The sequence below is a fragment of the Macrobrachium rosenbergii genome, chromosome 3, assembly GCF_040412425.1.
Source record: "Macrobrachium rosenbergii isolate ZJJX-2024 chromosome 3, ASM4041242v1, whole genome shotgun sequence".
NCBI classification, from domain to species: domain Eukaryota; kingdom Metazoa; phylum Arthropoda; class Malacostraca; order Decapoda; family Palaemonidae; genus Macrobrachium; species Macrobrachium rosenbergii.
Genome location: NC_089743.1, coordinates 60,430,492 through 60,456,599, shown reverse-complemented (window position 1 = coordinate 60,456,599; position 26,108 = coordinate 60,430,492). Strand labels below are relative to the sequence as shown.

Below are 26,108 nucleotides of genomic sequence, written 5' to 3'. Positions count from 1 at the left end.
CGTACCTGAAGGAGGTACGCTGTAATTAGTCCGCTAGTGGCATGGGTGTTCTCCAAGAAAGGAGCTTTCAGAGGCCTAGACTTTGTCGCTGTATGGTTCTGTTAAGGGCTCTCTGAAGGTAAAGTGGCTGTAGTAAGTCCGTTAATGGCGAAGCCAAAACCACTGTGTTTACCGTCGCTCCTTGGGTCACCAGTTGTGAGGTCAAAGAGACAGAACTGGGTACTGACTAATTTATTTACCCGGGCACAGGTGTGCATAGCAGCGTGTGGACGGAAACGAAGTGCCCGACCTGCGATTGCCATGACCCGTATGCTGAGTGAGAGCAATTTGTGTTTGTTAACAGTCAATCAAATAGCAATAATAAGAGACATAATGTACATACAGTAATAAAATATATATTGGCAAAAAGGCCAGGAAATTTTACATACAAATATATACATGAGATTCTCGCTGTGTTGATAGATGCGATACGTGATCCTGATTGATGGGAAAGGAGGAGACGTCTGACTTCTTTACAATAGACCTTAGGAGAGAGAAACAGGAAATGAACAACGACATAGTAGAAAACGGAAAGAGTATAGTGGAAATTAGAACATAATTAGTTAAGACCAGAACAAGAAATGAAACAGAAACAAGCACCAGACTAGGTACAAAGAAAGAAACTTACAAGCAAAAGAATGATGAATTGAAGAGACTGTTGGTAGATGAGTGATAGCAGCCAGAAAACATAATTGTCCCCTAAAAGGAATAAACACATCAAATATTTCCTTTGCTATCAGAATTAGAAGAGGAAACAACCTTAGTTGGGGACTCGGTAAAAGAACAGAGGGACAAATTTTATGGCCAAAAATAAAAATACAAGAAAAGTTCATTCTTACCCAGGTGCAGGAACAAAGAAGATAACCGAGGTAGTGAAGAAAACCAAAGTGAAAAGTAGAAAAAGTGCAATCATAGTGCAGGGAGGAAGAAATGACTTATTTTTAAAAGATGGAAGAACTGGCCAGATAGGTCTTGTAGCTGACTTGAGGAATGTTGTAGAAAACATCCATGAGAAAACCGACTATGGCATTCTTTTAAGCCACTACTCCCTCAGCAAGGCAATTGGAATCAATGACAGACTGGAGCAAATATGCAAGAAAAAGGTGTTAGGTTTTTAAACTTTTGGGACAGATTTGTAAGGAATAAAAAACTAAATAAAAAAGATGAAACTCACTTGAATTTGGAAGGAGCAAAATTACTAGGAAACCTTTTTAACGAAAACCCCTTGAAACACCTCAGTGAACTGAACACTCAAGGGAAGAAGCCGGAAAGCTCCCAGAATTTGGTTAGTAATAGCACTGCAGGAAACAGTGAAAATAAGGGAAACAAATAAAACCACCGAGGACAAACGAAAGATAGAAAAGTCCCTCAGAGTGGCGCAGTTCAGTGCACAATCTATTCGGAACAAAGTAGATCACTTCAAAGCATTGATAGTGTCACGAAGTGTACAAAGTACCTGGTTATTACACAACTAGTCACAAAATCCAAAAATTTGCCTCACTTCAGCCAGATACCTGAACCCTCATAACAATAAAATTACGACTGAACACTCTAAAGGTAACAGTGATCCCTTAAAACTTGCTTATCACTTGGAATATCAAACTGGGTTTATCAAGTTATGTGTGAGGTATTGAGATATACTAGATTAAAAAGGGCATCACTCCATCAAACAACTATAATTGTTTCCCTTGTCTTCATTCACTTCATTTTATGGGAGAACAAAACATGTCTATCACTTTGCCTTATGCACACACACATAACCCTGTTCAATGGTGGTCAAAAAATGAAACATTGTGTTTTTTAAAACTAAATAAAAAAATTTATTTCTAACTTCAAAAGTCAAAATTGAAATTCACAATATGAAAAAATTTACCATTACTTGAAAACAACACAAGATTTAATTAATTCCTAAACAAGATTAATTCACAAAGCTTTAATTTATCAAGAAAGTACGTAAACTAAGCAAAATTTAAACTATTAAGATTTACTCAAATTTTGAAAAAGAAATCTTAACAAATGAAAATCAAATCAAATATGCAATGTTAAAGTATCAACATAAGTAAAATGCTAAGTAAATAAATGTTAAATCACCAAAAAAAAAAAATTTGAGGAAAACTATGAAATTGTAAACACAAGAACACAAAAAAATGTAAAAACAAGTACATACAAAAAGTGCAAAAAAGGTTTATCAACAATAATTTCACTAAGGCAAAATCTCTTTAAAGCTTCTATCGTTTTACCATGGTAAAAATAAGTAAAAACCACTTTGCTTTATACAAGTTTCTGAACACTGTTACAAAACTCTTACTGCAGCAGAAACACTTTTATCTAAGGCACCTGATACACTGTTAACTCACTTTTACTATATCAGATCTTACCAAGGGAACAATAAATATTATTAACAGTGACCATCAAACTTATTTTATAAGTTTTACTCTCTTCTGTAGGGAGAGAGGGATAAGAGAGAGAGAGAGACAAAACCTAACTACACTCTACAGAGTGTCTGTCTGGACTGATCAGTTTCTCAAACTCTACTGTGAGAATAAACCTATGTTGCCAGTTAGGCATTTTTGGAAATGGGTCACTCTGGGAATCTTCCCTGGGAAAAAAAGGAATAAACAGAGTTATTTTCCTTGGAGTAGGGAAAATAAACACGGAATTATTCTCTGGCTTGAAAATAGTTATCTGGGCCTGTCAGCACACATCCTTTTAAATGGAGAGGGGATTTCCTGTCTTTACACTTGTGTAAACAACAAACTTTTAGACCAGCCATTGCTATCTAAACTTGTCATCTCATCTCCCTTTTAGTTGACAACTTAAGTGGTTTAAGGCCTCTCTCACATAAAGGGATAAACCTTGGTCACCCACTTGACACCTGAACAAACATTCAGTTGTGCAAACACAAGAGCCTAACAGGAAAATGTTTTTTATCTCTAAAACCACACAGTCAACTAACCCTCTTAAGATCTGAGACCTGACATCTCAGCACACAGTACATGACAACTACAAGAGAGAATATATCAAAAGTACAGAAAACATGTTAATTTTACAGAAAACATACATAAGACATATCATTATAATAGCAAGTGAAGAATTGGACATAATAGGTATCACAGAAACATGGATACAAGAGGCAACAAGAGACTTTGCAGGCAAGTACCAGATAGCTAAATATAAATTGTTAAAAAAAAGATAGACCCAATAAAAAAGGTGGAGGCATCATTTTATATGTCAAGAAACACCTCAGTCCAACAGAGTGTAAAATTGCAACAACAAGAGACTTTGCAGGCGGGTACCAGATAGCTAAATATAAATTGTTCAAAAAAGATAGACCCAATAAAAAAGGTGGAGGCATCATGTTATGTGTCAAGGAACACCTCAGTCTAACAGAGTGTAAAATTGCAACCACTCAAGAAGTAATTGGCATCAATATTAGCTGTTTAGGGAAGAAGCTAACTCTAATACTAGTGTACAGACCTCCCTACCAACCACAAATGTCTGACGAGGAGCTGTATGCATTACTAGGACAAGAAATAAACAACAGACTGCATAATAATGGGAGATTTTAATGCAGCAGTACACTGGGACACTATGACCTCCACATCAAACTTAGAAGGAAAGAGACTTTTAGAACTTGTCAAAAATGAATTTCTCCACCAATAGGTTGACAAACCTACTAGAGGAGACAACATACTAGACATCATCCTATCAAGAGAAGATAACCTAGTGTCTGACCTTTCAGTAGGTGCAAATTTAGGCAGAAGTGACCATAGAATTATTACACTTTATATTAATATTCGCCTGGAAAAAGAAATGATATTAAAGAGATTAGACTACGTCAAGGAGACCTAAAAAAAACTGATGGAGTATGTTAAAAATCTTGAGTACAACAAGAACAGAGACACAGATAACTACTGGGAAGCCTTTCTAGGAGAATACACAGAAAAACGCCCCAGATGTATACCATTAAAGCAAATACAAACAAACAGCAATCCTCAGCCTAAGTGGTTCAACAGAGAAATTAAAAATAAAAATAAAATAAGAGAAAGTGACAGATTGCACAAATCAGTGACTCCACACCCAACACCAGAAGAAGCAAGCAGGCACAAAGAACCCTGATGGTGGGCAAATTAGTAAGAAATGCAAAGATAAACAAGGACAAGAGAGTTGCATCAATTTGTAAGGAAAACCCAAAAGAATTCTTTGCGAATGTAAATAGTAGGAAACCAGTAAAAAAAATAGCATAGGTCCCTTAAGAGACAATAGAGGAAACCTAGTGAACTCAGACTTGGAAAAAGCAGAGTTATTGAATAAATTTTTTACTAGTGTTTTCACAATTGAAGACACTACCTCAATCCCTGAACCAGCTATTAAATATGAAGGGGCAGAACCGCTTGACAAAATAATATTTACAGAAGACGTTAAAAACAAAATAGAAAAGCTAAGCAAGTTTAAATCTCCTGGCCCGAATGGGATTCATCCAAGAGAAATTAAAAAGTTAAAAGAGGAGATAGTTCCTCACTTAAATAAACTACAGAAAAACCACAGAACAACGAAAGGCATCAAAAGGATGGAAACTAGGTAATGTTCCCCCAGTTTACAAAAAAGGTCCAAGAGAAGAGCCAGGAAATTATAGACCAATCTGTCTAATGTGAGTCCCTTGTAAGATTTTTGAGTCCATAATTGCAGATCAAATTGTGGATCACATTGATAGAAACAGCCTGTTGTTAAACAGTCAGCATGGCTTCAGACAAAACAGATCCTGCCTATCACACCTCTTGGAGTTTTTTCATAACATGCTTGGTATTTACAACAGTAGTTGAACAATAGACATACTCTACTTAGATTTCCAAAAGGCCTTTGACAAATGTTCCACACAAGAAACTAATGGTAAAAGTTAGAGCTTTAGGAATTGTAGGAGAAATAGCAGACTGGATCGAAGACTGGCTAAAAGAGAGAGTCATAATAAACGGTGAAGAATCAGAATGGGCAGATGTGACAAGCGGAGTTCCTCAGGGTTCTATCCTTGACCCACTCTTGTTTTTTTGATTTACGTTAATGACATTGATGTGGGCTTAACTAGCAGGATAGCCAAATTTGCAGATGACACCAAACTAGGTGTAAGTGCAGCAGAGCCAGATACGTTGGAAAGTTTAAGAAATGATCTAAGGAAAATAGGAGAGTGGTCAAAAAGATGGCAGATTCCTTTTAATTTGGATAAGTGTAAAGTGTTACAAATAGGAACAAACAACCCTCATGCCAACTACATGCTGCTTGGGAATGACATAAATAGTGCAGAACAAGAAGAGGACTTTGGAGTCACTTATTACCAAGGAGTTGAGATGCACAAAACAGTGCATAAAAGCTGAAAAGAAGGCACAGAAACTAGTGGGATACATAAAGAGGCAGTTCAAATACAGAAACAAGGAAATGGTGCTGCAGCTCTACACATCCATAGTTAGACCTCATCTTGAATATGCAGTACAGTTTTGGTCACCAACACTAGGAAAGGACATAAAAAGGATTTTGACAAAGGAAAAATCTATTTCTGGGGAGGGGCCCGTGTCACCCGGTGAAATAATCCATTCAGCACTTATTTCTAGGTAATTCCGTTGCTAGATACCAGAGAAAAGCTAAATGTAAAGCTGGGGTTACTACCCCCAGAGCGAGCTCCAAGAAATGGAGTCGTATATGGTAAAGGGTGAGATTGTCACAATCACGGGACCCTGCCCTATAAAGATTCCCAATGTCAAAAGTCCCAACGAGAGAGGTGCCGATACAAGCCCATGCACTACTCGCGGACTGTACACAAGGCAACACTAGCCGCATTCCATGTTAGCACCCACCCCACTAGAATGATGTTTACCATGGGAGGGAGAGAATGAAAAACAGGGGTGGGTCACCGGGTGACATGGGCCCCTCCCAGAAATAGATTTTTCCTTTGTCAAAATCCTTTTTCTGGATCGGGGTCCCGTGTCAGCCGGTGAAAATAATAACAGAGAAATAAACATCATTCTTATGCTATTAAAGACTTAAATAGAGACGTTGAAAACTAGGAGAATTCTACCCTGAACATTAGTAAGGTCCTCTAAATTCATGTAATGAAAATAATGTAAGTGGTCACCGTCTAAGATCATGAGCTTAGAATTGAACCTGAATAGGCTTGTATTAAGAAAATACTTTCTGTCTAATAGCAGACACAGTGACAGTAACCGCCCCCCTTTTTTTAAAAAGAGAGGATCTGACAAAATTGCGAGGTCCTGTCTAAAAAAGCCTGTAAGGAGAAAACTGGGCACAGAAACAGACCTTGTAAAAGGGGAGTACTTTCCAAGGTGACCACCGAAAATGAGGACCTTCAACTGTAGATAGAAAGTTAGGGTGAGGAATTTGCAACACTACCCCTGATGAGGGGAAACCAAAATGATTGGTTCCGCTAGACAGGGCAGAAAGTACAGGAAAACTAACACTAGAAGCTAAGCTGATTAAAAATTTTGGGTCTTCCCCAACAAGGAAAGGTAAGAACAAGATGATTGTTGGTTACCGAAGCTAACTCCGATACATTACTCAAAGACCAGGAAACCGAATGTGGACGGAGTACTGGTCTTAGACGAACACAGACCTTAGGGATGAAAGTTAAGAGCCTGTGAGTCTGGTTCCAACAAAACACTTTCCTAATTCCATCCATCAGATAAATAGGCTACCAAAGACGACTAGAGGGCTTGAACATGTATGGCTTAGAAGCATGACGATTGCGAGGACAGCTCATAGAAACATTCAAAATACTGAAAGGCATAACAAAAGTAGACAGTAATCTCTTCACATTAAACAAAAACCAGACAAAAAATAACAGATGGAAACTAGAACTGAAGAGATACAACACATCTCATTGTGGGAGCTTCTTCACATACAAGATATGTAACACATGGAATAAACTGCCACCAGAAGTTGTCAACAGCAACAGTGTGGAAGAGTTAAAAAGACAGCTAGACAAAACCATTAGAACATTGTGAAGGAACAGTAAAAATTGCTCCTAGAGATAAGTGAGCACGTGATGTCTCCTCTGATGGACTAAAATGTCTCTGAGACAACCTAATCCTTGCAACTCCTTGTAACTCACTCTCTCTTTCCGTAACAATTCATGAATAGTTTTACACTTTTGATATTTAATGTAAGAACAACGCCCCATCTCTCTCTCTCTCTCTCTCTCTCTCTCTCTCTCTCTCTCTCTCTCTCTCTCTGTACTGTAATGAAATATGAATTAAAGTATGGTATTAAGCTAACTTTTAAATGAAATTAAAGTGCTTTGGGAGCATGATTTTGTCATATTTATGGTTTAAACTTTAGAAAGAAGCATTTACTGTATGTATTAGCATTTTTAGTGACCGTACCAAACTTACGCAAATCCTCGCTTTACACGACGGGTTCTGGAACTTAATCTAATCTAAGTTCAAGGTACTACTGTATACAGTATATATATATATATATATATATATATATATATATATATATATATATATATATATATATATATATATATATATATATATATATATATATATATATATATATATATATATATATATATATATATATATATATATATATATATATATAACACACATATATAGGTGTATATGTATAACTGAATCACGAAAAAATATGGAACGTGATGAATATATAAATAAAGATAAAATCCATGAAGGAAAGGGAAACACTGGAGTGCTGCGAGGCCTTTCGACTCTTTCGTCCTTTACTTAGCAGACTGAAGAAATATAACAGTAAGTTTAGAAAGAAAGCTCATATAAATGACAGATGGGGATTATAGAGGAAAAATGTGTACCTGGAATCCAACACAATTGAAGAATTAGTAGAACTGCCAAAACAGGGTTAAATATTTAAGAGGTTTTACAAAGGATTAGGATCAACCATTCAGAAGCAGGGACAGGGCAATTAAAAGATTATACAAGGGCGTGACTGACCACCCATAAAATATTATTACAACAAAATAATTCTCTTTTTTGTAAACAATAATAATTTTTCCAAGATGAACATTTTCACAAATGGAAAATTATATTAAGCATATGGATACATAGAAAATATATATAAGATAACTAATTTGTAATTAAGTCAGTGATTTTATCTTTTAGGTCATTCTTGAACATTTTTCTAATACAGGGGTCCAAATAATACATGCCAGGGCTAAGGTTAAATTACAGCTGGAAGTAAGCTGGATAATAGCGGACTCCAATAGATTTCTTGAAGAGAAATCTTTTGATCTGGCAATCACTGAACTTTCAATCCAGTTTATCCTGTAAGAGTTTTCACTTAAATGAATGAATATAGCATTGGATGTTTGTCCAGTTTTGACTGAATACGTACGTTGCTTAATACGTACATCTAAATCTTTGCTAGATTGGCCAATATAAAAAGAGGGGCAGTCCAAACATGGAATTTTATATATTATGTTCTTGTTTTCTTTAGGGCTATTTTTTTTAACATTCTTTTTATGTACAAATGTAGATACATATAAGTGATAATGATGATGATAATAGTTATAAATATTAGTCCTGAAGAGGCAGAGTTTCTTGATGATGAGTCAATCTTACTTCCAAGGCTAATGGTAGGAATGTCTTATTCCTTTTACAACTCCGTTGTAAAGTAACTGAAACAATTGTGTACATATCATATAAAGTAGCCCTGTTCAACCATTAGTAGCTGTTTTTGACAGCGTCCCACCATGGTCTCCTTAACCCCTATGTGATTAAGGCCATCTTCAAATGTGTCTTGAATGAGGAGATTAGAAAATTCTTAGCACTACCTTTGAAGTCTTTCCCGTAGGGTCTTGCCCCAACAACCTTTTTTGCATGTAAGTTCCAAGTAGAATTTCCCAAACCACTCGATTTCTGCTTCAGTAGTGATCTGGCTCACATTCTAAGTGGAAAAATTACACTTGTATCCATAACTGATGTTTTGAACTTCCAGTACAAGTAGACTGTGTGGATCCTCAGAAGGCCATGTAGCCTACAGAGTTTCGGAAGTGTCTGGCAAAGCTTTAAGAAGACCCTTTGATAGTGATGGTTCTCAGGGAAGGATTCGTTGTACCTTTTGTTATATTTTTACCCCCATCAGCTTCCTGATATCCTTCTCTCCACACTCTTCACACAGAGAAGTTCGGACTTGGGAGGGGTAGATTGGACAGTTGTTATGCAATGAACATCGAGCCATTTTTTATTCTAGTCACCAATGAGTTACCATTCTTTTTTATCTTGCTTCCAAGACCTCAGGGAGGGAGCTCGAGGCCAGTTTTGGACATTTCCAGTCTCAAGTTTATTAGTTTTACTCCCTTTTTGATGAAGCATTCACTTTGATCCTGGTGGCCTTTTGGAAGGGCAAAGGATGATTTCTGTTAATATGTAGGGCACATACTTCCACATCCCAGTACACCTTCAGTTGAAGTAAAGTATTCTGTGTGGCGAAGATCTGCTTAGTATCAGAGTAGTTCTCTCATATTTGGACGACTGGTTCGTTCACACCAGTTTTTTGTGATGACCTGCAGGGTGAAGAATTTTTTACTTCTAGCCTCAGGAGTGGGCATTTTGTTCAGTGTTGACTAATCTATGCTTTTCTGATCCAGTCAGTTGCTTATCTGCAGATGAAGATCAGCTTTCTCTTGTTGGGGGTTTTCCAATGGAGAGTTGGATAGACAATTTTCTACCACTTTTGAGAACTGTAATGGGTTGGCCTGTAGACCTCAAGAATCTTTACACTTTCTTTAGATGTCTTGGAGGCAGATTGGGGGGCCATTCTGGGAAACTTGATGTTAGGGAGGTGGAAGGTAAACAACCTACAGCTCTTGGCAGTTTGGAATGGTCTTAAGCAAGTCTCAATTATTACTTAAAGATGACAAGGAGACACAGATCAAGAGATTTGTTCAGGCTAGCAAAGAAACTTCCTTATCCTTTGAACAGAGTCCAGCAGCATCATTCTGTTACCTCATTTTGTCCCGGGAAAAATGTTATTGAAGACCAACTTAGCAGAAAAGGGCAAGGTCTTCAGTCAGATAGTCTCCTCTTCCTCAGGCTTGCCAGAAGTTGTGGAACCTCAAACACCAATCTGTTCATGACTGCACAAAACACTACACTTCCAGTTTACTACCCTCCATGCCAGGAGCTTAGGCATGGGCAGTTGATGCCTTCATCAAGAATGGTTGAATCTGGACCTTTATTTTTTTCCTCTGTTTGCTGACGTTAGGAAATACTTAACAAGTTGTGAGCTTTGCAGAACACAAGGATGATTTTGATAGCTCATTGGTGGCCCCATAGGGAATGGTTCCACTAGCTAACTTTCCTGGCAGTAGATGTTCCTTGTTTTCTTCCATTCAGGAAAAATCATTTCAGACAGTCTTATTTGAGAAGATTCCAGAAACCTCCACATGCTTTGTCTGCCTGCTTGGAGATTGTCAGTTGTCTGTTGCGAGCTAAGGGCATTTCTAGAATGGCCCAAAAAGCAATCCTTAAGTCTAGAAGACCCTTCACTGTTAGACTTGTGCATCAATAATAGTGGTCAGTTTTTTTATCCCGGCGCTTGTCCAGAGTGATATCCAGCACCCGTTCCACTAGATATCCTGATTTAAGCTCTACCAGTATCTCAGGTATGCAAAGCAGTTTTCTGTCACACCAATCAAAGGATACCACTTTACTTTGCATTCGTTCTACATCATGCTGACTGGAATATCACTCATGATGTAAAGTTTTAAGAGGTTTTCAATCTTTTTTGCTGGAAATTTTATCTTCCTATCATGATTTACGATGAAATTTAGATGTCCTTCAGATTTTAACATAACCTCAGGCATCACTTAAGAACTTTGAAGACATTTTTTCTTTTAGCTCTTGCTGCAGCAAAGTGCATTAGTGAGCTTCAAGCCCTTTCTTGTATGTGGGCTTTGTTTTAGTGGCAACCTCTCTCTTTTCTTTCATTGCTTAGAGAAATGATATAGAGGTGAAAGCCCTTCCCAGATTTGTGAGTGCCTGATTTTACTGATTTGGTAGGTAATGAAGAAATAGCTATCTTATGTCCAGCTAGAACTCTTAAGGGTTTACCTGTACAGACATAAACCTGTAAGAGGAGGAGTTAAGAATTTATCTGTGGTGTTAGAACGCCAAACATTTGTCCAGAAATGCTTAGGTCAATGCACAGAGTTGATTCCTAAGCTTTTACCATTTTTTTAAATGATCCTCATGGCTTCTGTACCATAAGCATGTCTTTATTTCCTTTAAAACCTTTTGCTGGAGGAGGTTGTCATGCAGCTCAGGGGAGGTGTAACTGTTTTTGCCTCATTATTTACGAAATGTTCAAATTTAGTATGTATATGTAAGCCCTTAATCCTATCGTTGTGGCAGGAACGCTTTCTCCTGAACCAGATATGATAGCAACCTTGCTTTCTATTATATTGTTAGTTGTTAGGAAGTCCCCCTGTTGAGTTTTTGGAGCATAAAGGCACACATTGGTTTATAGAAGCAGTTATGGGCTTTTGACTCAGGCACAGGAGTCACTGATACTCTATGAGATAAGAGTCCTTTTTTTCCCCTGTAAGAATCCTCTGACAAGTCTCACTAGAAGGACCTTATACACCCTGTTGTGGTTCCAGCATCTGGTGATAGTACTTGCCAGTAAGGATCACACAACAGGCAGGAATGTTGAGAAGCTTTTTTTCCCCCCATTAAAAAGCTTTTAGTTCACTTGGCTGAACATTGTTTCTCTGGCTGCGCTAACCCACCATCCTCATTCAGTGTGGTAGTCAGCTAACTTTGTCAATAGGTAAGATTCATCCCCAATTCATAATGAAAATTTTTATGATAAAATTAATTATTTGGATACTTATCTACTCTTATAGTGGAAACTCACCCAGCTTCCCAACATCTTAGTGGGTGATCATGAAGAATTCTGACAAGAATGTAAACATTCCAGCACCACCTAGTGGGAAACAAGTGATTATAGAGACGGTCCTAGCGGGTTAGCCAAGTGTTATTTTTTTTTTTAATGCTGATCGTACCTAATGGCATGAAGACAAGCTAACTTTAACAGTAAGTAAGTACTGTATCCAAATAATTAATTTTATGGTAAAAATTTTCATATTATCTGGCAGCTCCACAAACCCAGAAAATCCACAAGACAGTTTCTCCTATAACCCCAATGTGTATGTATATCATGTTGTGTTTATCTTGAAAATTATTATAAACTTATCTAATGGCTTGTAAACTATAATTAAGATGTTATCTGCTACAAAAGTTACAATATTGTGTTTTGCATTAACTTTTCTGAACAGAATGTTGACACTAGTAATACATTCCAAAAGGCATTGATTCCCATTCATAGTGTTAGAGGTAATAGCTAAAAAATTTGAAAATACACCACCTCAAACAAAAGTATGTAGGTTCAGAGTTAACTGTTCATTTACAGTCTAAAAACTTATATGTCTTTAGTTGAACATCATACGACACTTGCCAACATGAAATCCCTCCCTTAGCAGCAGCAGGTATATTTCAGGCAAATATTGTATAGAAAAAATATTTAGTTACATATACTGTACAATTATAAATTAGGTTTTGCATGCTAATCCATGACAGTTTTTCAGGTTTGTGGTGTTCTAAAACAACTTTCTCGTGTCCACTCTCTTAATAATGATTTGAATGCTGCGGCCTCTGCTCTTGACCAGTGCCTTCACACAGAAATACTGATTTATGGCTCTTCGTCTCGAAGAGCCCAAGCATCTCGTCTAAGGCTTCGGGAAATAATACAGTAAGTTCTCGTTTTGACGATGACCAGATCTAGGAATATTGGGCGGATTTTAGAAGTAGTGGAACAACTTATGCACTTATTTTAAACACAATATGAAATTTAAAATATCTGTTCTGACCTTATTTTACTTATGCCTCAAAGCACAGTAAGCTTGGACAACAGAGTAATTTAATATCTTCTGTTATGAAATACAGAATTGTTCCTTGGAGTGGGCCTTTTGTTTATGCAACTTAAAAATTATTTGGAATCTTGGAAATATCCATACATGAAAGAAACTTGTTTTACTATTGCAAAACTGAACTTAATTGGTGACCTTCACAGAGTTAATAATAGGTACCCATAACACTTGGTTCATTTATTTTTAAATACTTATTGAGTTACATAATTTTTCTTGATTCAAAACAGTGGTTGCATTCATGGGACACGTGACCAAGTAAGGTACAAACTCATGGCACTTTATTCTTGAGGTTAGTCAGACAGATTGTAACTGGTATCACTAAGTCCTTCACTTCATGATCATATCTATTACAACTGTGGGAAAGATATTATTATTATTATTATTATTATTATTATTATTATTATTGTTATTATTATTATTATTATTATTATTATTATTATTATTATTATTATTATTATTATTATTATTATTTATATGGAACAAACCCACTGGGGCCATTAACTTGAGATTCAAGCTTCCAAAGAATATAGTGTTCATTTGAAAGCTCCACTTTAAGAACAAGCCCACAGGGGCCATTGACTTGAAATTCAAGCTTCCAAAGAATATGATGTTCATTTGAAAGATTCATTTAAAGGACACTGGCTATATTTTGCAGGCCTAGAGAGTTGCCAAGATGTTCATGAAGTTGGTATATGAACAAATAATAAGTTAATTATCAGTTTTATATGTGAGCTGATTACAGAGTTGCTTTAGATGGTCAGTTGAATGATATTATGCTTGGAACTACACCAGTTTCTTGGTTGGACCCTGAAACAATCTCTGGCCATTACTGTAAATTGGTTTCCTTTTATAATTGAGTGTATTCTGGTAGGTGTGAATCCGGATTAAGTCAAGAAGCTCCTTGCTCATGCTGACTTCGTTTCATATCCAAAATTATATCACAAGTCATGTGTCTATAACTATCTGAACCTCTTTATTGCCATCTGTCACCCTATAGCAAGTCTTGGTCCATATGACTGATCACAATCCAGTTATTTGTTTAAATGATTTTCATTGATGCTCCCAGGAAAAAACAATTCTGTAATCCTTCTGCAGGCAAGAGAATCTACCCAGTCATAAGAGTACCTGTGCATGATGTAGCAGTCATTGAAGAGGATTTTGCTTTGTCACTGTTTTAACTATAAACCCCTAGTTCCATCTCATGGGTATCAGTGGTAGGTCTAACTTTAGCTTTCATCTCATGGAAATTATACCATCACGGCACTTCTCTGCTGGCTATGTCTAACTGTAGCAGCCTACAGAGGGCTGAAGGAGTAAAGGTGGAAAAAAAATTTTTGTACATTTGAATAAACTCTGGCTTCTTACTAGAGGCAGCACTTACTAATGGATCTGGAATGGCTGACGTAAGTGATAACTCTGAATCTTTTCTGTGTTAAGAATCATCTTCCTCAGCTTAATCCATAGTTGGGCTTGCTGTTTTTAATGAGCTTCATAATTGGTTTTGGCAGGTGTCTTATGGGTGGATGACCATCCTGATGGACTCAATGGCCAAGACACTCCTCTTTTCCACAAACCAAGCTGCAAAGGACACCAAACACTCCTTTGAAGAGGTAGTATCCCTCCAAACCCAACAGTATGACTCCAGCAAAGAGGCAGCATCTCCATTTCAGCCAGTGAAAGTGGACAGCTTATGGTGAAATCTCTTGGTAAGGGGTTAGGAGGAAGGAAGGGCAGCACACTCCCACAAAGTTATTCCATTGATGGGGCTTGTCTTTAGAAATACTGAAATCTTGGCAGGAGATGAGTTGGGTAATGAGTAGTTGATGCTGGCAATCAGTTATAAACTACTCTCTCTCATCAAAGCTGGTAGGCTTTTGAACTTGAACATATTGTTGCGACCAAAAGAGAGACTAGTCTTTTTATAGTGAGTGAGGCCAGTGATCCAGAAATGACTAATTGAAGAAGCCTTAAATTGATTGCTTTGTTTTTACAGTAATTTTTTTTTTTGCAATACTGACAGCAACAGGTGGTTGGAGACTTGATTATTGGCCTTAGCCTATGATTGAGTTTGTTCAGTAAACCCTTTAAGAATGGAGACAGTGGAGTCAATACAGCAGTCCATCTTAAAAGGGCCCTTTCAAGCATATCTGGACCTCAAGAATGCTTATTTTCATATCCTTATCCACCAGTCATCCTTATTTCGTTGGGGGTGGGGGTTGGTTGTTTAACTTACTCCAGTTTCGAGTGCAGGTTTTGTTCTGAACTACCTTGCAAGTCTCCCTGAACCTTAGAACCATGGGCAGAATGGGTACATCAGATCAGTTTGAGACTTAAGAGGTACTTTAATAACTGGTTGGTGATGGCACCAACAGCAACAGGATTAGAAGGTCAAGTTTTAAAAGTATATGTTTTTTCCTAACATACAAACCTGAAGTTCCATACATAAGGATTTAGCTTCAATCGTGAGCTGGAAACAGCTGTTTAAACTTACTGACAAGGTAGTTAACTACTGACAGGTAGGGGGAAGTCCTGTCCACCTGTTTGTCTGCACTCCACTTTGCCTTCCTGCCCAAGTGCCAGATGAGAAAGGTGGCTGAGGTGGGACATAAATGTGAAGAACTTCAGGTTTGTATCTTAGGAAATATACAAATTATTTTGAAAATTTGATGTGTTCCTACATAAATACAAACCTTTGTTCTTTACATAGGAGACTTACACATTGGTAGGAGGAAATCTGGGTGCTCCCGAACTAACTGGTAGGTTTGCCCAACCTGGTCCACCAGGAGCAAAGGATGACCCTGCACCTCTAGCTTGGTGCACATATGGGATGTTGCAGCTGCAAGACTTCTGGATTATTAAGTATGGATTTGCAAAGTAATTACTTAATCAGGCTGTAAGAACCTTAAATATAACATGTCAGAGACAGTAAAACTGACAAATATGAAACTGATGGGTTTGTTCTACTTTCTATACCCCTCTCCCCTTGCCAAGAGAGGAGGGGAACATGCATCTGTTCGAATCAACAAAAAACAAAAGGACTGGTGCTCAGTCATATTAGCTTACCTGCACTTCATGTCTGTCCAGCTTGCACGCAGCCTAGCATGCTAACTTTCTGCCCTACAAAAGAGGAAGGAAGAGAAGGGAGGGAGAAACCAGTCACCCTTACAACTTTCTCACTGGCTGAATACCTTAGACAAGGTGCTGCCTGTCACTAAAGGGGAGCAGGTCTAGCTACACAACTTGTTGAGCAGTCACCACAGGACCCAAGGAAAATGTGTCCTAGGACTTTTTGGCAACGTCTTGCAGGTAAAAAGAGGAATTGCCATATGGCCACTTGGTCATCCTACAGTACCAGAAGGAAATAGTGTTTTGGGATATCTCTTTGCCTTGCCAGTACTAATAAAGAGGCATCAACACTCAGGCCTGAGATGTTGAATTCCCAGTAGGTAGTACCACAACACCCTAATGGGACACAGTAGCATCTCTTCCTGATCACTCTAGGGAGGGGATTGAAAAGGACTCAAACCTGATGTCAGGGCCAATGGGTTATGAGTCTTCACTACGAAATCCTGGACAAATTAGAGCAGAACAGAGCCCCTTCCCCTTGAATACTTAGTGTTGTACAGTAGGCCGTGAAGTTCACTTAACCTCTTTGATATGACAGGGCTAAGAGGAAACAGTCTTTAGAATCAGATCCCTGCCTGACAACTCTCATGAAGGCTCGTACATGCAACAGGTCAAACTCTTTAGAACGAGAGTTGCATCCCATGCAGGGGGCCTGAGTTAGTTCCATAAGAGGAGAAGACTGTTTGAAGCTTTTCAGGAGCATGGAAATATCCCATGAGGAGGGGAGATTTACTCTTTTTAGTCTCAAGACTTTGCCCAAGGCTGACCTATAGCCCTTAATAGCCGTGCCCAAGGCTGGCCTATAGCCCTTAATGGCCAAGACAGAGAGAAGCTAGAAAGTCTGCTACTGGCTGAAGAGTGGTCTGACCAAAGATGACAGGTGACCTAGAATAACTTACCATTGCTGAGTGGGTTGTCCAGTGCTGCTGTATCTTCAGCATGCCCGGGTACTTTACCCCCTGCTTGGGAGTGAGATCCAATTTCCCATAGTTTATAATGACACCCAGATTGCAACAGAACTCAAGAAGATAGCCCCTGTCCTGTAGCAACTGTGGCAGCAGGCTTGCCAGAACCTGAAGTTCCATACATACTAGCCAGTCATCGACATGCCTCAAAAGATGTATCCTGTGCAAATGGGCTGAAGCTGATACTAGTGTGAAAACTTGCACAAACATTTGGGGGTAGTTGAAAGTCTGAAACAAAGTTCCCTGAATTGATAGACCATCCCCCCAAGGGTAAAGCAGAGGTACTTCTGAAAGGACCGATTGATGGGTATTTGGAAATATGCATCCTTGAGGTCCACTGAAAGCACGGAGTTGCCCTCTCTGACGGAGTCCAGGACTGAGCGAACTGTTTTCATCTGGTACCTGGTCTTATGAACAACCTGATTCAACAGAAAGGTTGATGACCAGTCTCCAACCACCTGATGCCTTCACCAAAAACAGCCAGCTGTAAAACCCTAGAAACTGATCTGAACAACTCGGCATTGTATTCACCTCCTTTTGGAGAGCGAGGTCCTTCTGAGAGCTGGGAATGTAAAGTCCATAAGTGGACCAGTGAACAAGCAAGGAGGGGCAGGGCCTCAAAGGGAAGTAAATACCCTTACTGTAAGACATCTCCCAGGTCTCTGCTCCATGTCACTGCCATGTTGCCCAGTGCTCAATAGGCCCCCCCTCCCACTATCAGCAGCTGGTAGGGAGGAACATCACCTTAAGTGTCTTCCTCCCTTCTTCTTCCCTTCCTGGAGTAGCTGGGAGACTGAAAGGAGTGAGACTCGGTTCCCTTTCCCACAGGGACAGAAGTCTGGGGTCCTCTACAGGGAGCAGACAAAGCCTGGAACTTCCTCTGTCCTAAAGAGAAGGGGTCAGCTGAACCTGAGGATTTGGCTGTAGTGCCTCTTGAAGGTCCGGGAACCTTGTAGGACACTGTCTGTTGAAGGAGGGTGCCAACCTGTCCACCACAGCCTCTACCTTGCTTTGAGGGAGGAAGGTTGGATCCAGAACCAGCCCATTCTTGAGAGCCAATACCAACTTAGTGCCAGTGTACCTTGAGAGTTGGGATAACTCTGCATCCTGCCTCGTCAAGACTAAATTGGCCTACAGGTTTGCCATCTGGTGGGTTAGGTAGATAATTGAAGTACCTCCAGCATCTTCCACAGGGTACATCCCAAGAAGAATGCTACTTCTGCTGCTGTGAAGAACCAAAGGTCCAACCAGGAAACTGCTTGGAGTGCTGCCATGGCAGTTGACTCTAAAGCAGCCGCCTCCACTTCTTCCACACGCAGGTGGTCTAGTGAGAAACCAGGAGACAAACAAGTGAGAGCCAGATGTACCTGCAGTGTCAGTATGGCTCTCAGTGTAGATAGGTAATGTTTCTTCTGATTAACCAAGTGCATAGGAAGTAGCTCACTAGTCCAGCTTAACAGAGGCAAATTATCTTGCCCAGGAGCCAGAGAATTCATTTAATCTAAAACCCTGCTAGCAAGCTGGGACCAAGGCAAGCCAACAAGGGCCTGGGTTCTCCCTGACTACTCACATGCCTTTTGATGGCTGAAAAGTTGTCTGCAGACAAGGTCATAGTACCTTCCTCAACCTCTTGAAAATGCCTCTCTGAGTAGTATTTGTATACCTCTCAATGGCCGAAAAGTTGTCTTTGGGCTAAACCACAGCATTTGCACCTGGGGAGTGTCCAAGTCCTGGGACAAAGGACCCTTGGGTTCCTCCAGGTCCTGGTCATCCTGAGATGCTCTTACTGCAGGGGAGAGAAGCTCGTCGAGAGACCCCAGGGGACCATTCCACCACTCAGGCATGACATGTCAGGTCATAACATTGACCTAGGGACATACACCTCCATGAAAGGATTAGGATAAGAGAACAATCTCTCACAGTCCTTGCCCTCATACTTATCTGGTTCCTGCTTCTCAGGAAAACCCAAAGATGAAGCTATGAGTGAATTGTCCCTGGCACCCTTTCCTAGCCTGATAAAGACAGAGTCTCTACCAGGTGAGCGAGGCCATGGGCAGTCATCCAGCTGCAGTGATGATGTCCTCGCAGGTTGGGAAGAGCAGACTTGCTCACACAAACATTGGTAAGAGGTGTCCTGCAAATGTGCCAAAGCCTTCCTAAAAGCCAAAGCTTCTACACAAGAATAAATTGAGAAGGGGGGCCCTCTTCTTGTCAGGCATGGAGGCTGAGGCTGTGTCACTATCTTTCCCTTGCCTAGGCTCTGCTTGCTCGTGGGATGCAACGCACCAGAGGTGCTAGCACCCAGGCTGGTACTGGTACACCTGGGTTCTGGGGAACCCTGGGTAGTAGTTGCACTCAGGCACGAAGCGATGATTGCAGTGGTGCGCATTGCACCACTAATGTGAGCCCCATCAGTCTTTTCCATAGACTAAGACTGCTGCTAAAAGCCTGGTGATACTTCCTGCAGGGACTGCCAGGCAAAGCCGCTACCTTCTTTCTATGTTTGGAAGAAGGAGGAGAGGAGGCAAAGCATCCAGACTATGACGACAATTTCCCCCCATGCTTCTTCAATTTCTTCTTCTTACCTAGTCCTGCTGAGGTCAAAACTGAAGAGAGCATTTGGAAGAGAACTGCCCCCAGTTAGGAGGAAGACAACTCCTCTGGGCACATCACATTGAGTTTATGCAGGGATACTGTTTAGGTGTGGGCAGTTAGAGAGTAAGTAGAGACTGTAACAATCACATTAGTTGTCGTCACCAGGGTCACCCTCCCAGCAGAGAGGTGACCAAGCAAAGTAGAGATACTGGGCTCCCCCAAGAGATCAAGGGAAGACCACAATTCCCTGAGTTTTCAGCTTCCAAAGCATCTGCAAAGGAAGTCAGGTTAGTGAGAGGCACTTCCTTCCACAATGAGAGGGAGTGCTCACTGGAGGAAAACTCTCCCTCAGAGTGGAAAGACTCCTTGAGAGAGATGCCAGAGTGGTTGCCCTCTTCCCCATGGGGTTCTCTACTGAACAGTCAGTTGAAGTCACAGAAGGGGAAGCTACCCCCCTTACGGTTAGTAACAACAGGTGGAAGCTTGGAAGGAGGAAGAAAGTTCCAAAGACGTCCTTAGATGTTATGGGCAGAGAGTAACCCTCCTCTGACACCAGGGAGAACTTCTCTCTCCTTTTGCTCAACGCAAACTTTACCCATTGTTCAGAAGGCCACTTGCAACACTCCAGACATGGGCTCTCTCTCTTACACTAGTATGAGTGTTCACGTCTTCCAGCAAAAGAAATTTGTTACATGGTCTGTCCTTAGCATGGTAAGTCTTCCTGAGTTTAGAGGAAGAAGGTATAGATGATTTATGGGTTTGGATCATTCTTGATATCATACAAGAGAAACCAAGAAAAAGCAAAGAAATCCTCAAATTTATTTGTAAACAAATTGGCAAAGGTCAGATCATAGAGTCAGGAGTGACATCTGCAAACAAAGGTGGCTGGAAGCAAATTGGAGTGCAAATTAACAGGTGGGTCCCCACCTGTCGATAGTTAATTACCTTGTCAGTAAGTTCAGATAGCTGTTTCCAGCTCACTTTTGAAGCTAGAACCCTATGTAAAAAGCGCAGGTTTGTATTTGGTATTGTCATTGATGCAGAAGTTGAATTAATTTACCTGACAAAAGATTGGACATGGACATAGTCATTCCTAATAGAGAAGTTTTAGCAAAGTCCAGATCCTTCAGCCAAGTTATGGCAGCCACTAATTGGGTAATTGGGCATTTTCTATTTTTGGGGGAAATGGTTTCTCATGGTCAATTCAGGTTTCATTTGCTGTAACTGAACTTTCACGGTCATGTTCAGCATCAGGGCTACCAGATGACTACCTAGTCATAGCTATGACAGATGTTCTGAAGATCCTACTATGGTGGTGGGATCCCAGACACTTCTTGGTAGGAATTCCACTGACACTCATTCCCTGAAGATACTTATATTTACTGACTCTTCAACTTAAGCTTGTGAGACTTATTGGTTTATTTAGCGACAGGATGTTGTGCAGGCAGGGCAGGGGGGTGGCACATCCATTTCAAATTAAAGACCATCTTATGAGGCTGCCAAGAATTTGCTTAATGCTTGGTAGGAAGATCATAACCAAAGAATGTGAAAGTATGCATCCTTGAAGTCTGGAAAGTTCCCCTTTCAGATGGACTGCAACACCAATTCCATTGTCTCCATTCAAAAGATGGCCAAGGATAAACTCGTGTATAAAATCCAAGCAGCCTGGAACCTTAATTTTACATTAGGGAGATTTTGTTGGTAATGACCCTGGAAAATTGCTTTTATGTCTTGTCAGAGCACTGTGTAACTCTAAAAAGGACTCGACATCTCAGACCAGGTTGTCGAAGACTTTTTGTTAGTACAGACCAGAACAAGAAGGAAGTGTCCAAGAATACTATCTCCTTTTGGCTATGTGAAGTACAGTAATCAAGGAATCCTACAGTTCTTCTTCAATTCAGATGCCAATACAGTGCATGGAAGAGCACTTGATGTTAGGGGTCTAGGCACTTCAAAGGATTTTAAAGGCTGGTACATGGCTTTGCCACACCACCTTCACATCTGGTGGTGGCTGCTCTACAAGTTGCATAGTGCCCATAGCAGGACAGTTTGTATCTTTCCTAAGATTTTGGTTTTGAAAGTGAGAGTGAATGGGATGACTGGTCTTCTTCTTTCTCTTTTTTTCCTCCTCTGCCAGCATGCAGTGGAGATAATTAATCCATCATGCTCTGGAACTGGTCAGATATGGGTGGGAGAGCCCCATTCCATTTTTTTAATTGTTCCTAAACAATACAATTATATATGGAACCAAGTTCCTTCCTCTCTCTTACAAGGGGAGAGAGGAAATGGCAAAAAACAAGGTTGGTGGCTAATGTAAGTTTTGTTTTCTCCGACAATTACAGGTTCTTTATATTTCTGCAAGATGCAATGTAACAGGAGTTCACATTGTCTCTTAACCCAGATGTCTGGCTGCTGAGTAACCTTTTACTTAACAGATCAGAGGCATATGACTCCTCGCTATGTCCTACTTTGGCCAGGAAGCGAGCCCATGTGCGCTGAACCGCCTGTCAGTTCTGAGGCTTTCTCTATCCTTCCTCCAAGGGTAAGTCTCCCTTATGTTAAGACCAAAGGTTTGTTCTGTATATGAACAAATGACAAATTTTAAATCAATTTGTATTTTTCATAACTAACAAACTTGTGGTCTTAACATATATGGCCCACCTCAAGCCACCCCTCATTTAGTTACCTGGGTAGGGAAACTGCCCTGTAGGGGGGTTAGTGCCATCAGTGCACCTCATGCAGTGCACTGTAGGCATTGCTTAAGGTTCTGTGCAGTGTCCCTTCAGCCCCTAGCTAAAACCCCTTTCATTCCTTTAACTGTACCTCTATTCATATTCTCTTTCTTCAATCTTACTCCCCCTCTCCTAACAATTGTTTCATATTGCAACGGCAAGATTTTCCTTCTGTTACATCTTTTTACCGTCAATTTCCATTTCAGCGCTGAATGGCCTCATGGGTCCCAACACTTGGCCTTTGGCCTAAATTCCATATTCTATCTATCTATCTATCTATCTAAAGGAAACTAGAGCGTTATAGCTGGGATGGGTTAATGCAGGTTGGCTGTACCCTCCTCCTTTCTGCCATCCTGGCTAGCTCCCATTGCCACCAAAATCCTTTTACATTTTTTAACAGGACTCCAGCAGGCTCTAGAGAGTTTTCCCTTATGTTAAGACCGCAGGTTTCTTAGTTATGAGAAATACAAATTGATTTAAAATTTGTCATTTCAGGCTTTAGGATATTGTATACAAATGCAGTAGCTCATATTTATGCCTGTTCTGCTTACTAACCACTTTTAAACCATGAAAGAATTGTGATAAGGTAAGCAGAAAAACACACTGATGCACTTTAGATGTAATGACAAAGCAAGTATGACTGACTCTGATCGACTGATACAGTGGATGATCTTTCATGCAGCCTATGTGTGACGGTCCAACTTTGTACCAATCTTGACTGAAATCCCTTCAACATTTGCAGTGACAAAGCAAACATGACATACAGGCATAGATGATCTTCCTCCATTCACTTGTACCAAGTTTGACTGAAATTCTTTCACTCCACTAGGAGGTGCAAATGAGAAAGCAGGTATGATGGACATTTTAACAGACAGACAAAGGACTGCCAGACATGAAAACCTATACGTGATTGGCTGCCTTTCAGTTTTACTGAAATCCCTTCAGCCTTACAAAAGTTGCAATAACAGTGCAAGTAAAACTGATACACAGATCAACATATGGACAATTTCCCTTCATGCTAATCAGTGCATGTTCTACATTTGTACCAGGTTTGACTGAAATTCCTTCAACCATGTCAATGAGTCACAATGACCAGGCAGGTATGGCTGACACTCTGAACAGACAAACAAAAGATAGTGCCTCAACCAAGTTTATGCATGTTGGTTTACCTTTTTCCAAGTATGACTAAAATCTTTTTAGAAGACAGGAGTTGCAATGACAAGGTAAGCATATCAGACACATTAACAGACAGATATGGACAATTTCATTTCATGCAAATCTATACCGAATGGTTTACTTTTCATCATGTTTAACTGAAATCCCCTCAAACATGTCATGGAAATTGTCATCACAAGGTGAAGGTGACCAACAAACAGACAATAGAACACTAACACATACACAGAAAACAAAATTGCTGGAGGACATGTGTTTTTTATTAGTTTCTAAGTAGACACAACTGTTTTTATCAATTTTAGTAATAGTTTCCATCTCTTTATATATTTCAGGCATTTACCCTTAGCCCAAAGGATGAAGATGTGGAGAAAACATCCCGAATTACAAAACAAGCCTCGCTTTAGAAATCTGTAAATGGTCTGAGAAGAATAGCACTTAAGTTTTACATTTTGTCTTTAAAATAATACATTCTCCACTTCTCCACTGTTTCTTTACATTACAATAATTTGTGTTCTGGTTAACGTTGCCATAAAATAATAAATAACTGCAAGGTTGCTGTATATTGTAATGAAAAATGTATCTACAGTAGTTACTCTTCTAGTTTGCTTTATATTGTAAAAAAAAAATTTAATCTAGTAATTTTGAAAATAGTTATGCTCTGTTGAAATTGTTGTTTAATCTATTCATTTAAAAAAAATAGTTTAACATTAGAGTTCCACATTTTATGAATAAGTATATCTTCTGTACCTTTTCCTGGAACTTTCTTCCTGGATAAAACTATCCCAGTAACTATGTTACTGTGCTTTGTGATTGCTATATGTACAATTTGAAATATAATGACAAATATAAAAGCTGCAATAGAGTAAATTCCTAGATAAAATTTTGTGCAACTGAGCTTGCACAAAGAAAAGATTTTAATACAGATGAAAAGTGCAGGGAGTGTAGTTGTTGCGTTAATTATTTACCTTGTTAAGGTTATAGATGTTTAAAAGAATTTATATGGTATAAAATTTTTACCTACATTGCCATCCTTCCAGTCCAAAAAATTTCTAGTTTGCAAACCAGATGATTCCAAGAAAGTTGGAGTAACACTTAAAAACACATTAACAATGATAAGGTTTAAAGTAATATGTATTTTTCCTAGGTATAAAAAGCAGCGGCTTTTATACAGGAATACCGTATACTTTACTGTGAGCTGGAGATGTTCATTGAACTTGTCAATAAGGTAGTTAATTGGTGGTTACAGTGGATGAGCATGGAATACCATCCTCTTACCTGGCATCACCAAGTACCAGCCATCATCTGATGCAGACATCTTGTTTTACTCTCCATTAGGCTGTTATTGAACAAGATATAATTACTAGTTTTTGTGTGTATTTTAGTTTTCTCTTGATGGAGAGAAACAAGCACAAAGATGCTGTGGGGGGAGTGAGTGTGTGTGTGTGTGTGACTGTCATGTCCCTTGTTAGTACTGACCCACACAGGTACTGTGTTTTGTGTGGGGACAAGACCTTGTTTCGCCTCTTCCCCAGTAAGGAGTGCATTGATTGCTCTCACTCTCATTAGGAGAGGTTTATTAGGAAGGAGGATAATGATAGGTGTTGTTTGCAAGTCTCCTCAGGAGGGAATATTCCCCCAGTGACTCCTCTAACCCTTTCTAGTTCTTTTTTTCCAGCCCCTACCCCTTCCTGTAACTTCTTCACCAAACGCTCCCCACTAGGTCCAGAGAGGGCTGCTCAAGGAAGGAAGGATGCTTACCATGCTTTCTCCTTGGATCACAAGTGTAGTGCTTGGGACCTCAACCCATGTACTCTTCTTGCTACTGTCTACTGCTATTGATTTTCTTGAAGTTCCAGGCATGCAGCTGTCTGTTTTGGGGTCCCTGCAGAATATGTGGCCTTCTTTGAACATTTCAGGAAGAAGTCCATGTTTCATTGTGTTCCTCAACCACTTAGCCCCAGAAAAGGAGGAGGGTTTTGCCGCTGCTTCTACTGCTGTTACTCTGCTGTCAAAAAGGAGGTTGACCCTGCAGCAATGGTGGTACTTTCAGTCAAAGCTCCTGCACATTCTTCAGCTGCAGCTTTGGCAATGCTTTCTACCTTGACCTGTCTTCCGCCACTTGAGAAGAGTAAGACCCGAGCTAGGAAGGGGAAGAAGTGAAAGTGCTGTCCTCCTCCTCTTCCTCCTCCTCCTCCTACTCTCACAAGAAGGGGAAGTCCAAGAAGGTCTGTCATAAGAAGTCCTGTAGGGCTTCAAATGAGTGCTCTTCCCAATCTCTGATGTGGGGTGACTCATGGACACCAAAGGGTGACAAGGTAGTTATTGGTCAGGCTGGCATGGGTCTTGTACAGGAGGACTGCTCCAGCTCCTCCAACCGTGTTTTGTCAGAAACACACCTTGTCGATTATTATCATTACTGCTGGTAAGCAGCTTAACCAGACCACAGAGCTAGTTTAGCTCTCACAGGACTGACCCAAATGATTTTTCTTTACTAATGATAAG

The 26,108-nt window shown here is 39.8% G+C and overlaps 1 protein-coding gene across 3 annotated transcripts in view; it reads left to right on the top strand.

The window, feature by feature from the left end:
• Window positions 1-24,457, top strand: part of LOC136856140 (tetratricopeptide repeat protein 23-like) — a 125,695-nt gene extending 101,238 nt beyond the window's left edge. For all 3 annotated transcript variants that reach the window (XR_010858257.1, XM_067133799.1, XM_067133792.1), the window contains exons 11-12: window positions 12,674-12,837; window positions 23,939-24,457. Coding sequence is in view for 2 of the 3 variants with exons in the window: in XM_067133799.1 (XP_066989900.1) it covers window positions 12,674-12,837; window positions 23,939-24,020 (246 nt within the window). In the remaining variant the exon portion in view is untranslated. The remainder of the gene's footprint in view (window positions 1-12,673; window positions 12,838-23,938) is intronic.
• The last annotated feature ends 1,651 nt before the right edge of the window (window positions 24,458-26,108 follow it).